Raw genomic sequence first — 16,567 nt, forward strand, 5'->3', positions numbered from 1 at the left:
ACATAAAATGACACCACTCGAATCAAGTGTCTGGCAAGCATTTCTTGTGCACGGCTTGCTAGGCAGTAAGAATAATCCAAATTACCGAGAATTAATTGAGAACTTACTACATATACATCAAAACTTAGGTTGCAGAATGTCAATAAAGCTGCATTGCCTGCACTCCCATTTCGACTTCTTTAGACATAATCTAGGCGATGTGTCTGAAGAAAACATGGAGAAGGTTGCACCAAGACATACAGACTATGAAATTGAGATATCAAGGAAAGTGGGATACATTCATAGTGGGAGACTACGTGTGGTGTTTGGTCAGGGATAGTACCTAACCAACAACACAAAAGGAAAGCACGATCACATCTGTGTATATTATATAGTCATTATTCTTTGTGTAGGCCTAATAAATATGCATATTAATTAAACATATACCGTAAATTTCCCACAGAACTATTGATGCTACATTGAAAATACTGACATTTCTGAATTCAGCGTGTGTGATTTATCGATAGGAAACTAAAAATCCAGGAGAAACAAACAATTGCCCAAAATTGGTTACCCAGTGTTATTGGGTAGGTGTTTTGAACTGAGGGAGGAAACATCATTGTTCACGGAGAAAAAGAAAAGTCTGTATCATAAGTGAAAAATTAAAAAATGTATTTATGAATTTGTCTTCTTAATGGAATTATCTGAATGCTTTAAATTGTTTTCTACTAGATAAGAACAAGATTATTACACAGTTATATTATGGAATGAAGCCGTTTAATATGAAACCACTCTACTTATGGAATGTTAGCTTAACTAAAATGATAAGTTACAGCACATTTTTCAAAATTAACTATATAGGCCTACTAGTTTCTCAAGACTATGAATTTCGAAGAATATATTCAAACAACATGCGATGTGCGCCAGGAATTTGATTCGAGATTTAAAGACTAGGAAAGTTTTCAATTTGATTTTCGATTATCTGTAATTGGAACTTATTGATTTACTTTACAATAATGAATTGGAGGACAAATTTCAAAACAAAAGAATGTTATCTGATTTTTATATGAACTTTCCATCTGTTAGATTTCCCCGATTGTACAGACGTGCTGTTCGGATCCACATAACTATGCGAACAGTAATTTTTTCCTATGATGAAGATAAACAAGCCATATCATGGAAGCAAAGTATCGGATCGCAACTTAAAATGTGGTCTCAGATTGTGCACTATCCACAAACTATTTCCAAACTTTGAGAAATTGCTGAGGAAAAAGAGAATGAAACAAATCCCGGAAAATCAGTGCTAATGCCAATGTTGAGTGAACAGAATGGACTTAATTTCTGCATTACTATTTCTGGGGTTTTTATTTGTTTTGTTAAACATTTTCCATAATAGAAGCAGTTTACACATTTACATTGATTGTCATGCATTGCTCGAATAATTAACATGAAATGTGTACTATATTTCTGAAAGTAATTATAAATTTATTAACTTCTAACGTTGTTGAAAATAGGCTATAATGTTTTTCAAATTGCTTAAGATAGATTATTTAGTTGTTTCTGTTTAGCCCCTTATCTTTTTTCATAAGAAAGAAATCATAAACCTATGCAGTAAATTCATATTGTGGTCCCGCCGCTGAATGTCTTACCTGCCTTGCTACGCTTTTCCTTGCCGAGAGGACGAGCGGGCAATGCTTGATGATGACACAGTGCTCTGAGTTGGGGACCACTGTCTTAGGCCATTTTGAGTGAAAAAGTTAATATGAACATAGGTCCGTTTTCGAACGATGGCGGAGCTAGATGCATTTTTTGGTAAAACGTCTCGCCCCAATGTGAATCAGACGTTACCATATGCTGCTGACGTGAGATGTGAGACAAGGTCTCGGATCGTAATGAATGACGTAACATTGGACTCTGCATTGTGAACGACGTGGTTAAGTTCATTCACCACACAAACCGGGTGATGGGGCATTACAAATGTCCAATCGCCTGCCCTTATCTGATGTAATGACTCCGATCCCGCGAATAACACAAATACACTATCGCTTATCAGTTCATAGCAGTTTAGTCAGCTACTTACAGTCCAGTAGTTATACAGGTACAGTTATTGGAACTGTTTTAAGTTGTGTTTTTCAAGTTGCCTAATAAATTTTCGACTAAATTAACGCTTTTCACTTCGTCCTTTAGACTCCTTATTACACCCGTTTTACTTCCAACTATGGAAGGAGTACCATTGTTTGCCAAGGATACAAGTATATTCCAAGGAAGTCCAAAATAATTTGTACAGCCTCTACATGAAAATATCGGAACCCGCAGTAGTATCCTTTATAAGAATAAAATATAAGAGCTTTCCTTAATCTGAAATTTTTCAATAACGCCTCTTACAAAACATCACCAGTTTGGGAGTGTCGCTAACATCAGTATTTTCATCTACTGACAAAGAATAACAAATTAAAGACTGATAACTAATTACTAGTTGTACCTGAACATCCTTGGCTAGACCTCGGATGGGACGCATCACAATGGAAGGAGACAAACTCATAGATTTAAATTCCTACAATTGTTGTGAGAAAAGTTCTTCAGTTGTAGTTAAACATTCTTCGAAAAATTTTTAATCTTTGAAAGATTTCTAATATCTTACTAATACAAGTAAATTTTATAACTGATTCGCGCAGCAGATTCACTGACATTGTGATCTTAAACAACTTCTACCTCATTTTCCTTCAATTGTTGGATAATTAATGCTGCATGTTCATCTTCGCATCTGCCATATTCGTTACTGTGAGTTGTATAATGTATATATATATATGTATATATATGTATGTATATATATATATATATATATATATATATATATATATATATATATATATATATATATATGTTTCATTTCTTCAGTGTGGCCTACGTTTTGAAGTGTTTTCTGCTCCTCACATCTCTTGTTTGAATGGATGGTAAGAACCGCCTCTGTTCACTACAAGGCAACGTCACAAACCTGTCCTCTGTCGCTACAGTAAGCACGCATCAGCCAAGCAATGCCCTCGTCCGTTCATACGCGAGATCACTGGTCTAAGGTATCATATACTAAATTTTTTACCTTTCCTCGTTAATCAACACACATATGTGGAGCACGTTTCCAAAAGGTACCAAATCCAAATGGAAACATTTTACAGGAGAGCAAAAAATGTACCGAAGGTACAATAATTACTGTAATACAGCCGGGACGAAAATGTGACTCGCGAGCACATTGTGGCTCGCAACGATAGCTGTGCATTTCTCTTGCTTCCTACCTCCCCCAACACCTACCCTCTCACTCACTGGAGTCAAACTCCGTTCCGTTCCATTTGTATTTGTCTCTGACCTGCGAGTGGCGTATCGTTGTAACGTCTCTCTCGAAATCATGTACCTCTACAAAAACGGAAGTTTCAAGTAGGATGGGAGGACGCATTCTTTTGCTGCCAATATGATGACAATATTAAATGTATAATTTTTTCACATGTATTACGAGTAAACCGGTTGTATAACATAAAACGGAATTATACTACATGTCACTCATAAAAGATTAAAAGCATAAGTGTTATTATTGTTGTTGTTGTTATTATTATTATTATTATTATTATTATTATTATTATTATTATCATCTCTGTACGTCCATCCTTTTTCAGCAGATGTACGAATAATGCGATTAGATCTTAAATTTAAACGCACAGATTTACAGTGCGATGTTAAACGAAAGCTAGATGTAAGGACTTGCCAAATGTTGAACTTTTCAAATCTTTGCCAAAAAATAAATATCCGAATCATCGTTCTTTCGCTTGCTCTGTTGAAGCCATGTTCGCTACAACTTACGTTTGTGAAAAATTATTTTTTACAATGAAAATAATAAAAACCAAATTTAGATCACGACTGACAAACACCTTAGTGATCAACTACGACTGGCAGTAAGTGATATAATTCCTGATTTTGAAACTCCGTCGCAGACACATTCTGAAGACAGTTAATTTCAGGTTGTGATAATATGTCCTATGCTTTCTTATTCATGTGTTTCTTCGTTACAGATACTAGACATTAGTTTGTAACCTTATTCTGTATAAATTATATTTAAGTGCTTGACATAAGGGAAATGAAAATCCGTTAATAAATCAGACAGTTGCTTCACTTCCCCTTCGGGTGTCCGCCTCCCTCCGTAGGTGCTGTGTACGTTGCAGGTTACACAGTGGCTCGGCGCACGATTACCTTTTAGCCACGGCTACTGTAATATATCAATATTTGATTTAGGATTTAGCTGCACCTCTCTTAATATTTTTGTAGCAAATTTTAAGCTATTCCACATTTTATGTCAAAGTTATTCGGAATTTAATTTCGGATTTGGTACGTTCTGACATCAAATTTCGAAAAGGTTTCCATACAGTGCACTTAATGACTAAATAACTGACAATAGTAATATATTTTGTGACATTCAGTAATAATTACAATGTTTTTTTCACTTATAAGGCGACATTTAGAATTAACATATTGTCTCAGCAGCAACAAAAGCAAAACCTATCACACATCGTAGAGAATATCAATAACATTAACAAAAATGCATCTGATGCCATGTTATTTACTTTCACGACTCTCTTGCAAAGTGAAATTTTCTATAATTCATTCCCCCTAACAAAGAGTAGATATCAATAATTCATTTTTCTTAGTTTGTTTTACATAGATGGCTACAGTTTGATATTTCTTTCAGTTGAACCGAAATACCATATGTTACCCCATTTCTGAGCATTTTGTGCGTACATTTTGGTATCACTGCATATGCAGAATGTACACCTACTAGTGCTGTTGTAGGATAAATAGTTGATTGTTTGACTTCACTAATTGAAGACAAGAATGCAAGAACTAGATAATGACCGAACGTAAAGTTCCGAGAAAAATGAGAAAAACAATTTACATTTTTTAAAATACAGAATCAACTAAATGTTTTTACACATAATAAAAGTATTCTATAATGTGTGTGGATACACAAAGTTTTGAAGCTGTGACTTATATGTAAATATAAAAAAATTGGAAAATATGTAGTGGATATATCCATTTCTGACACTCAAATAGTTTGCAAGGTTTAAATAGTACAGATATGATGCCGAATAACGTTCCAATTTTATTTATAATCACAATATCATATCTTAAAGCAATAAATAGGACACATAGAATATATAAATGGAAAAATATGATTTTTATTTAAAGTGATTAGTCAGAATATGAGGCATGAGTCTCTGCTTCATTCAAGGCAACGTGATTGCTAATAAGATCATTGTACCAACCCATATGCACAGGTGGTATGTATTTCTGTGCGAGTTTCATTACGTCATTATATTTCTTGGAATCCAGTGGTAATTTAGCAGATATGCTTTGGGAGCATTAAAATCTGGAGTCTTGTGAGCGTATTTAAACATACAAAACTTGTTTTGGACAACGTTACTCTGATCAACGGAAACAGATACTTCTCATGATATTCCGGCATCGGCTTATTTTAAAAGATCCTGTTGCATTTTTATTATTTTCTTGAAGAATGGTGCCATATGCTCTTCAAAATTAAGAATGGTTTCTTGTTGCACCCTAATAACTGAGAAACTTTTGAATGCAGAAGACACAACGTTATACCATTCTTCTGTTACAAATATTACTCTTTCCTCCTTTTAAGATTCTCGATTCGAGTAAATGCCTTATCACAAGACATGAATGAATATCCACGCTCAGGAAATTGGTGGTGTATTTTCACAAATCGCCTCAATGATGCAAGCGAACTCAAGAACTTGGCCGCCACAGAGTTTTTATTTTGGCCAGCCCAGTTATCCGAAAAGATATGCAGTTCTTTGACTTCCTTGTTCACATAGTTCTCAATGTAAAGTTTTAAGAGTGACACAGCCTCGTTTGCTCCTTTTTTCCAATGGTTTCATCATACATTACATTTTAGAGTGTCCACTTTTACAAGAATATATTCCAATATTCAAAACCCACATTCATTGCATTGTGAACTTCATTTTCTACCACCTCAAAAGTCCAGATTGACTATAGCAGGAAGTAGATATAGTCATTATCTTTTTCTTGCATTCAAGCAGGAAGTAACTAAAACTTCAATGCCATCTTTTGACAAACGCTTGCACTTTTGTGAATAATTCAAATGGTATCCTGTAAAGGAAATTATCAACAATACAGATCGCATAAAAACTCATTTTCGCCAAATGTGGTCATTATCTAGTTCTTGCATTAATGTCTTCAATTTTAAACCGTTTCGCTCTTTGGATCTTTCTTTCACGAGATTTTATATTTTTGTATCCCATTAAAATTTTTTTTCGGCTTACAGCATCTGTATTGGCCCAGTATTGCTTGTTTCCAGGTACCATATCATTATTTGATATGGATAAAGCTTTATAAAAGTTAATATGTTTGTATGAAATTTCAGATTTTGCACTTGCAGCAACTTTACTCGTTTCCTGTCTCAATAACTTTGTTTACAATGAATTCGCACACATTTTACGATTCTTTTGTTTGCCAGTACATTGTGGCACATCGATATTTTCATCTCAAACATCAGAATATATTTTTAAGAGTTCACCATATAGAGATATAACAAGAAACACTAAAGTGTTATACAGAATCACACAAAACGCATATGGCAACTGTTAGGTAAATTTCATTATGTTAGGTAAAATTCATTATGTTAGGTAAATTTCATCTTTGTTATTGTCAGTATTAAGTTTTCATTGTGTATTTTTATATTGGTAACGTTTGTTAATAAATACTAGAAGATGGCAGACAAACTACCCACTCTCTCTTTATGGTCCTCCTAGCCAAGAGATTGTCTTCCTAATTGCAAGGTAATCGACATACAGTTTGCATTACAATCATTTATATAAAATCTACATGATTAATAGATTACATTAGTAATTAGACTAATGCCAAGTGATCAACAAGAAACAAGAACCTAAATCACTATTCGTCACATCTGACCACAGCCTAGAAAATCAGATGCAGAAATTTTGGACCCTAGAGGAAATAAATCACATAACGTATTCACCGGAACATAGGAAATATGAAAAACACTTCAAGGATACTACTGTACGAGATGAAGATGGAAGATATATTGTAGAACTAGCTATGAGGAACGAAATTAATATTGGAAATTCGAAGGAGATTGCTCTTCAACGCTTTCATTTTCTAGAGAAGAAGCTGCAAGTACGACCATGCCTTCATATAGAATATGTTGAGTTCATGAGAGAATATGAAAAACTAGGACATATGTTCGAAGTTCAGTCAAATTTTACACTACAAGAGCCGGAGTATTACATACCTCATCATGCTGCTCACAAACATTCAAACAGTACAACCAAGACAAGAGTGGTTTTTTTATGCTTCTGCAAAAACCGACATCGGCGTTTCGCTAAACGATGGTGGGACCAACTGTACAAGTCGACTTATGCTCATTAATCATGCGATTCCATACACATAAAATAGCCTTCACAGCCGACGTAGAGAAGATGTACCGACAAATAAAGATACACTCAAAACATCAACCTTTGCAATGCATATTGTGGCGAGAAACCCTCAGGATGAACTGAAGACTTACGCTCTTACAACAGTCACCTACGGAACATCATCAGTAGCCTATTTGGCCACGCGATGTCTTCAACAGATGGCAATAGATGAAGCAACCAGATTCCCGAGAGCCGCTTCAGTCCTGCAACACGACTTCTATGTGGACGATTGTATTTCAGGAACTGATACTCTAGAAGAAGCTCTAAGACTACGAATCGAACTCCACAATTTTCTTCAGCTTGGAGGATTCCCGCTAAGAAAGTGGTGCACGAATAGCCCAGAATTACTTGAGTCCATCCCGAAGAACTTAAGAGAGCACAAACACGCATTAACTGATAGTGACAGTAGTATAGTCAAGACATTTGGTTCGACTTGGCATCCTTCAACTGATCAATTCAGAATCAACTGTGATTTAAATTCAAACTCAAGAGAATCCAACTACACAAAACGTATGGTTTTATCCATTATATCATCGATATTTGACCCACTAGGACTGATAACTCCAGTTATTGTTATCTTCAAGATATTCATGCAGCGCCTATGGTAAGAAGGTTCTACATGGGATGATTAACTATCGGGGAACTTACTCGATACCTGGAATGATCTTTATCAGCAAATACCTGCACTTAACCATCTACAAATTCCACGATTGGTCCTCAGTGAAGAAATAGTGAAGAATATTGAGATACATGGCTTCTGCGACGCATCACAGACTGTATGCGTAAGGTCCGTGAACCGAGAAGGCGAGATCCTCACGAGGCTCCTTTGCGCAAAATCAAAAGTTGCGCCTTTAAAGCAAATCTCGATTCCGCGTCTCAAACTGTGCGGTGCCCTAACATTGGCTCGTCTAATCAAGAAGACACTTAGCGCAATACGTATAACACCTGACAGTATAAGACTTTGGACTGACTCAGAGATAGTACTGGCATGGCTACACGCATGTCCCGCTAAATGGAAAACATTTGTAGCAAACAGGGTAGCACAGATTCAAGACATTGTACCAGCTTCCCATTGGTACCATGTAAATTCAAAGGATAATCCCGCTGATCTTGCTTCAAGGGGGATGCAACCAAAGCTTCTACAAGATTGCGAACTATGGTGGGAAGGTTCCGACTGGCTACATCTAGATCCATCAAAATGGTCCTCACAAATAAGGTGCGATCCCTCAAGGATTTCCGACCAGAGGGCTATAACAACACTTATTGTTATGCAACATGATGATTCAATCTTGAGTCACTTCTCAACCTTAAACCGACTACTCAAAACTGTTGGTTATTGTCTAAGATTCATTTCTAACTGCAGGAACACCCGCGGTGAGAGAAATACATCTCCATTGAAACCACAAGAGATAAGTAATGCCTTCAATGCTTGTCTTAAAATTGTGCAATCGATTTCTTATCAAAGAGAAATACAATGCCTCACGCAAAACAAATCAGTCGATACGACCAGCAAACTAAAGATTTTGAGCCCTATTTTCGACCAAAATGTCTGCCTTCGAATTGGAGGAAGACTACAGAACTCACCAATTCCCTATGAAACCAAGCATCAACTTATACTTCCACCTCAACACCACCTCACGAGACATTTAGTTCGGAGTGAACATTTACGCTTGCTACACGCAGGACCACAACTACTCATCTCATCATTACGACAGAAATACTGGATGCCTAGTATTCGTAAAGTTGTGAAGAAATGCATTCATTCTTGCATCACATGCTTCAAACTGAGATCATCAACAGCTCAACAGAAAATGGCAAATCTCCCTAAACCTAGAGTCACGCCCTCTAGACCTTTCTTGAACGTGGGAAGATTATACTGGTCCATTCGTAATACGAATAGGCACTCAACGAAGCAAGAAGACAGGAAAGGCATATGTTGGAGTCTTCACATGTCTTGCAACCAGAGCTGTACAACTTGAAGTCATATCTGACCTTTCAACGAATGCATTCATGGCGGCACTTCGTCGATTCACATCACGTCGAGGTTGTCCTTCCGACATCTTTAGCGAGAACGGTACCAATTTCATCGGTGCGTCCGGGGAACTGAAAGAACTTCAGTAGTTTATGAAGCACCAGGAGCAGGAAGGAGAGATTGAAGAAGGCGCAGGAAGATTAGGTATTACCTGGCACTTTATCCCTCCATCTGCACCTCATTTTGGAGGTGCCTGGGAATCCATGGTGAAAGCATTTAAATACCATCTTCGTAGAACTATGGGAATAACAGTACTCAGCTTTGAGGAATTAACAACACTCTCCTCACAAATCGAGGCAAGTTTGAACAGTCGCCCGTTATCCAAACTCAGCGACGATCCTAACGATACATCCTATCTCACTCCAGCCCATTTTTTAATTGGTGAACCTTTCACAGCTCTTCCCGACCATAATCTTGAACATTGTTCCATCAATAGTCTTTCCAGATGGAAACATATCCAAAAGGTGACCCAAGACTTCTAGCGGATATGGCACAAGGACTACCTACACACACTACAACAGCGTCACAAGTGGACACAAGAACATCCCAACCTACGTACTGGCAATCTTATGCTCATAAAGTATGACAACCTTCCCCCACTTCAATGGAGAAGAGTCTTGGTAGAAACGGTCCATCTCGGCGATGACGGTCTTGCCAGGGTGGCTACTGTCAAACCAGTTCCAGTGTCATCATACGTCCTATCCAGAAATTATGTGTGTTACCGAAACCTGACTATTAGTGATTGTGAAAACATAGTCAGAACATTGTATTACACTTTCAATTTGATGTAACTGCTACACTCATTCCTGTAATTAATCCTTTGCAAAAGGCCACTGCCTCTTGGTGTGGCGGTATGATAGGTAAATTTCATTATGTTAGGTAAAATTCATTATGTTAGGTAAATTTCATCTTTATTATTGTTAGTATTAACTTTTCATTATGTATTTTTATATTGGTAACATTTGTTAATAAATACGAGAAGATGGCAGACAAACTACCCACTCTCTCTTCAGCAACCATTACTGAAAATTTAAGAAAATTGACGTAACAGCACACAGCAACATAATTGAAAGAGGAGTAGGTACTTTATGCTATGAAAGCTGAAGCGGATATGTTATGTTTTGCTGTAAAATGTAAATTTAGACGAACACTATAAACGGGATTAGGTACTTTTGACAAAAATTCTTTCGTATATAGATGTCGAAGCCTAGTAGATATGCGCTGCCACGTGTAACTCATTTTTCGAAAATTATGGATTTGGTACATTTTGGAAACAAGCTATACACACAATACACACACGCGCGCGCGCGTGTATGTGCGTGTGTGTGTGTCAAAATAAAAATACAAATTACACGCATTTAATGCCTAAGAAACTAAGCATTTTTTCTATATTATATACACATATTATTTACATTTGTTTATACTTATTATTTATTTACATTTTAATATTATGTTCGTACCTATTACAAATCTCAGTTAACAACGTAATATACGTACTATGCATAACTCTTCTCTTCTGCTCTCATTTATTTACATGATAAATTATATACAAATACTGCAGTAACAAAACATTAATGAAGCTTATTGGCTCCAAAGCAATGTTAAGTAGTTTTACAATCAAATAGATCAGCATTTAAAGCTAAGCAATTGATTCTACAGTTTTGAGGAGGAAATAATAACGTTTTCGAAGCTTTTACAATAGAGATATAATAAAATTGTCAGTTGTAAGGCATTTTAATGAGTAATTAAATATAAATTTTTAGTGTTTCTATTTAAGAAAATCCTCCTTTATTTTATTAGATTATCTTTGCATCTAGAAAAACTTCTTTCAACCGGACAAGATATAATTGGTAGACAAAGAAAATGTGGAATATTAGATATGTTTACTTTATCACAACGCTTCTGTCGTAATTCATCAAAATATTCCATGTGCCACATATTACAGAATATCCAAAATTTTTATTTAAAATATTAAGCGACTTGGCCTTAATATTTTCAGTAGAAGGCACTGCTGGCATTTCATTTATTTTGGCTCTAAATGTTATACTAATTTGAGGGTTTCAATTATTGTTTTCTTTGACGATTCGAGAAGTTTAGACATGTTAGATTAGTTGTAGACAGTACTTCCTAAGAATTGGGTAGCATACTCGAAACACACTGAGAAAGGAGCTAGGCTACGAACAGTAATACCATACTTCACAATATTAATCAGAAACTGAATGTTTTAACCCAGCAGCGTGATATCAGAAAGGTAACATGTTTACATTGGATCGGTGACCAAACACTGGAATTCAATAGTAAGTTACAGAACATTTTGGACCTGTTGGTGTTCTTTGCAGTTAGGTTCCAGTGCACTGTATTTATTTAGTTAAAAATAATAAACATGCTATGTCTTTGAACAGGCTGTACCAATTGTAGAAAAGTAGGAAATTCAGAGAGGGGAAGGAAAGTAGAAAAATAAACCGTTTTGAAAAAGTGATAAGCTTTTCCAATTTAATAATTAATCAGAACAATCCTCAATTTTCTCCTTTTGACGTCAAAGTGGCGACAGGAATTTTGCAGCAGTACGCACTGCTTGTCTCCCGCCCACTTTTTTCTGCTTCTCCTCCTCAATGCGCGGCGTTGCACCACGGACTCCAGAGACACACTGCACATTAGGGTTTAATTCCCATGGTAGTTGCGATGCCAGATAAATTATCATAGGATTTCATATGATTTATGGAATTGAACCGGAGTCTTACTAACTGGGTTTCGATTGGAATGATTACAAAGAATTGGTTGCAAGCATCGCCAATGTGACAACTTTGAACATACTGTATAGTATTATGAATGTACATTATTTACCGAATTTGCCATGTTATAATATTGATATTATTATTTAAGAATAAAATTGTATTTTGTATAGCCGAATTAACAATTTATTCTTAGACAAAGCAGTCATATTAGCTACTTCTCTTCAGCTATGTCGGCGATTCTGTTATGTTTGAATATCAAAGACACGAGCCGCTGACATGAACCGATCGGGTAGCAGAGGGATTGTGTTGTAAATGGTTTTCAGTTTAATGTTCATCCATTATATCCATAAGCATTTGTTAAACCAAAACCATATATGGTATGCATATTGTCGTTAAACATTTCACTTAAACTAATAAATCATTGCGCGCTCTATTTGGGGGAGTAATATGACACAATAATAGTAATAATAATAATAATAATAATAATAATAATAATAATAATAATAATAATAATAATAATAATAATAATATCCTTTGGTTGAGGTTCTGGCTGATATGTACCACTATTATCAGGCAGTACATCTCACTTGGCAATATGTGGCAGAGGAAGAACAATTGTTTCTATGCATCTGAAGCCTGACTAGTGTAATATGTAACTAGTCGGCGATGTATGGAATGGAGGGGAAAAGGAACTGGCTACCCTACACATTATATCCTGGCCTAGTTTCCTCATATGTTGTTCCTTTTTGGTATCACTTGTAAGGTTCAGACCTGTCTTGGGACAGTTGAATAAACAACGATAAATAATAATAATAATACTAATAATAATAACAATAATAATAATAATAATAATATGTGCATAATGGATACCTGTAATACCGAACGGACTGCACAACATGAACTATAATTCGTATTTCCCCCACCAATAGCAAAAGAATTCACTTATAATTTGAATACCTGAGATGTTGATACAGCGTCGTAAAATAACCCACTAAAAAGTTCAATAGTCTATCAATAATATACATTGAGTTGGAGATATTATAATGTATTTGCTACGGCAGGGATACCAAACATGCGCTCTCTAGAGCGCAAACATGACAATCCCTACTTCCTCCACCTCCTGTCCGCGAATCTGTTTTCATTCTGTTTACTCAGTCATTATCTGCAGAACGTAAATAATCAGTGGCGAGCAGTTTACAGAATATTTTAAACTGGAACTGTCTAAAGTACCAAGATACAGCTTCAATAAGGAATATAAATGTGGATATTTTGTTGTAGGAAATAAATCTAATGGTATATTATGTTCCGTTCTGTATATAATATAAGACGTTATTTCAATGGTTTATTTTATTTTACTAGGTTATTTTACGACGCTTTATCAACAGCATTTCAATGGTACCCAAGGTAAAGAGTAAGAGGAAAAACAAACTTACAGGTATGTACGCAATTATGTATAATTCTTGTGTTGCTTATTTTATAGAATTTTGTTTTTATTTGGGATTTTTTAATTTCATAAATCACATACTGGTTAAGCGATTTATTTCCAACAGTTTCATAAAATTATTAAGCAAATGTGGTCGAGATGTGTATGCTAGTTACTGACAATACAAATGTATTTTAATATGAAAAAATGTTGCAGGTCGTATAATTGCAATGTTTGGATTGACATATTGTGAAACGTTTTTTTCATTGAATCAGTGTAAATCAGGTGCATGCTCTAGGTTCAATGATTGTCATCTTGTCTTACTCTGCGTCTATGTTCTAACACAATCCAACCGAATATTGATTAATTAGTGAAAAACAAGAAGCGTCTCCATCAATCACTAAATAGATTAATGTTAAATAGTTTGTGTGCAGATTTATCAATCTTATCCTAATTTATGTTTAGAGTGGTGATTGTTTTTACAAAATGAGTTTATGTAGTACCCGCCATTGAAGCAAGTTTGAGATTGAGAGCGATGCATGCACATCAATCGAGTCTAAAAGATTTGGAGTGAGATTGGGTCATACTTTCCCATTCAACTGAGTTTTGGCATGCTTGGTCTATATACTGTACGGTACCAGCGTGGCAACGTACTGGAAATCTTACCTGATCGACTGTGAGTGTCATTCGCAGATTGAGACTCACGAGGTTGCAGAAACAAGGCACCAAGCCCATCAGCACGGCGGGATTTATGTGGCGCAAGTAAGAGATGTTTAACTTCTTCAAGTTCTGCAAACAACACCTTTCTATTAGGCTTAAGTGTAACGATATTTATTGAGAGATAAATAATATGAAATTCCATTATTTAAACCATGTCTGCTAGAAGTATGGGAGCAAGGATATTCACGATTCACTATGTCTAGAGTGAACACAAAAATTACTAATATTTCATAAAAACGGTTTGGTAAAACTTTCATATGGGATAAATATCTTCATTTTATCATATTCTGTACCATTTTTCCTCCAAATATTGATATTTTTGTAATTAACACTGAATATGGCTTTCCAGATATTATAAGAAGACAACAGATATATTTTCAAAGATACATTTTTGAAGAACCCTACCCACTCATTCCACTATCATTCGGGATTCCCAAAGACAAGTCAAATCCCCAAATTCCTCTATAGAGTCACTGAATTTGTAGCGTCAATGATTCGAGGAGCCGAATTCCAGGGATTTTTGGAAAAACCATTTCTGCCTAATTCGATTTACTACTAGAAAATAATTCATGACACTCTACACTCTATCAAGTTAGTAAGGTCCTTAACCCTCTGATGCATGACTGTTTTTCCCCCCTTGTAATACATGACATGGGCCTACGAGGCCCGCACTTACTTGCAATGTGAAATACGTTGTTCATTTGAATTGTAATGTAAAGTACCTTGTTATTTTGAATTAATATATTTATTTATTTAAATTATACAAAATGGTAACTAATATTGCATATAAATGTTAAATTTTATTCTTTTAATTATAAATATAAACTAGTCAATTTTCAATTTGTAGCCGTGGAGAATTAAATATAAACATTCACATGTTAGATTTTTTTCATTTTACTTCTAACCTGTTGTCAAGATTTTAACTGTTTACATTCACAGCATACTACGAGGTGCATCCAGGAAGTAAGTTCCAATGGGCGGTAAAGGAAGAAAGCATCAATAAGTATGAAATATTTATTGCAGTATTTACAGATTCACTGGCTACTTCTCAACATAGTCACCACAGTCATTGAGGCATTTATCTTACTGGTGCACCATCGTTTATATGCCCTTGTCATAGGTGACTGCCGCTAACCTCTAGAGCCATGAAGCCACTGCCATCAGTACCTCAACGTCGTTGTGGAAACGTTTTCCAGCCAGAATGCGCTTCATAAGTCGGAAGGGATAAAAGTCACTTGGCGCGATGTCTGGGTGGATAGTCGAAGATCTCTCATCCAAACTGAAGCAACAGATTTCGTGTGGCATTCAATGTATGTGGTCGTGCGTTGCCGTGCAAAAGCGTAATGACTCTTTATTCCACGTCTCTTGTTCTGGATTGTCCTCCTCAGATTTGCAATGTCTGACAATACCGCTCAACATTAACTGTCTCCCCTGGCGATAAAAACTTGCACGTGACGTCACCACGTCGATCCCAGAAGACAGTGCACATGATTTTTTGACAGAGATTGTCTACTTCAATTTGGTCCCCACAGGTGAACCACTATGCCGCCAATGCATGGATTGTTGTTTTGTTTCTGCTGTGGCCAGCAACACCCAAGTTTCATCCCCAGTGACAACATTGTCGAGAAGCTCATCACCTTTCTCTGCATACCGCTGAAGGAATGTCAATGCTGCAGCCAGACGTTACGTTTTATGTTCATCTGTCAGCTGTTTTGGCAACCATCTTGCAAACACTTTCCGAAACCAAGCCACCGGGAGACGATTTCGTGCAGCACTGAGCGAGACACCTGATGGAATTGACCAGAGAGTTCCGAAATTGTGAAGTGCCGGTTCTGCAAAACTGCTTGCTGCACACTTTCCATCAGTTCTGGCCTCACCAGGGACGGCCGGCCACTACGGTTTTTGTCATGCATATTGGTTCAGCCTTCAGTGAGTTGCCTGCACCATCGTCTGACCATACTCTCGCTCAAAAAATGTCAGGTCCATACGCGTTGCACAATTGGCGGTGGATTTCTGCTGGAGATGGCTTCTGAGCGTGCAGAAATCGGATAAATCCACGAATCTCGAAGTTGGCGGGAGAGAATATCAGTGCAGCCATTTTCTCCTGGCGTTGTGTAATAACTACTACCATCATAATACTGGAAGTGCACTAAATTAT

At 36.3% G+C, this 16,567-nt stretch overlaps 1 protein-coding gene across 6 annotated transcripts in view; it reads right to left on the reverse strand.

The window, feature by feature from the left end:
* LOC138707980 (F-box/LRR-repeat protein 2-like) overlaps positions 1-16,567 on the reverse strand; it is a 1,260,080-nt gene that overhangs the window by 513,781 nt on the left and 729,732 nt on the right. For 4 of the 6 annotated variants that reach the window (XM_069838068.1, XM_069838063.1, XM_069838067.1 and 1 more), the window contains exon 3: positions 14,356-14,478. The exons of the other annotated variants lie outside the window; for them this stretch is intronic. In XM_069838068.1, coding sequence (XP_069694169.1) covers positions 14,356-14,478 — 123 coding nt within the window. The remainder of the gene's footprint in view (positions 1-14,355; positions 14,479-16,567) is intronic. 6 annotated transcript variants of the gene reach the window in all.

This window comes from Periplaneta americana, chromosome 10, assembly GCF_040183065.1.
Source record: "Periplaneta americana isolate PAMFEO1 chromosome 10, P.americana_PAMFEO1_priV1, whole genome shotgun sequence".
Lineage (NCBI taxonomy): Eukaryota > Metazoa > Arthropoda > Insecta > Blattodea > Blattidae > Periplaneta > Periplaneta americana.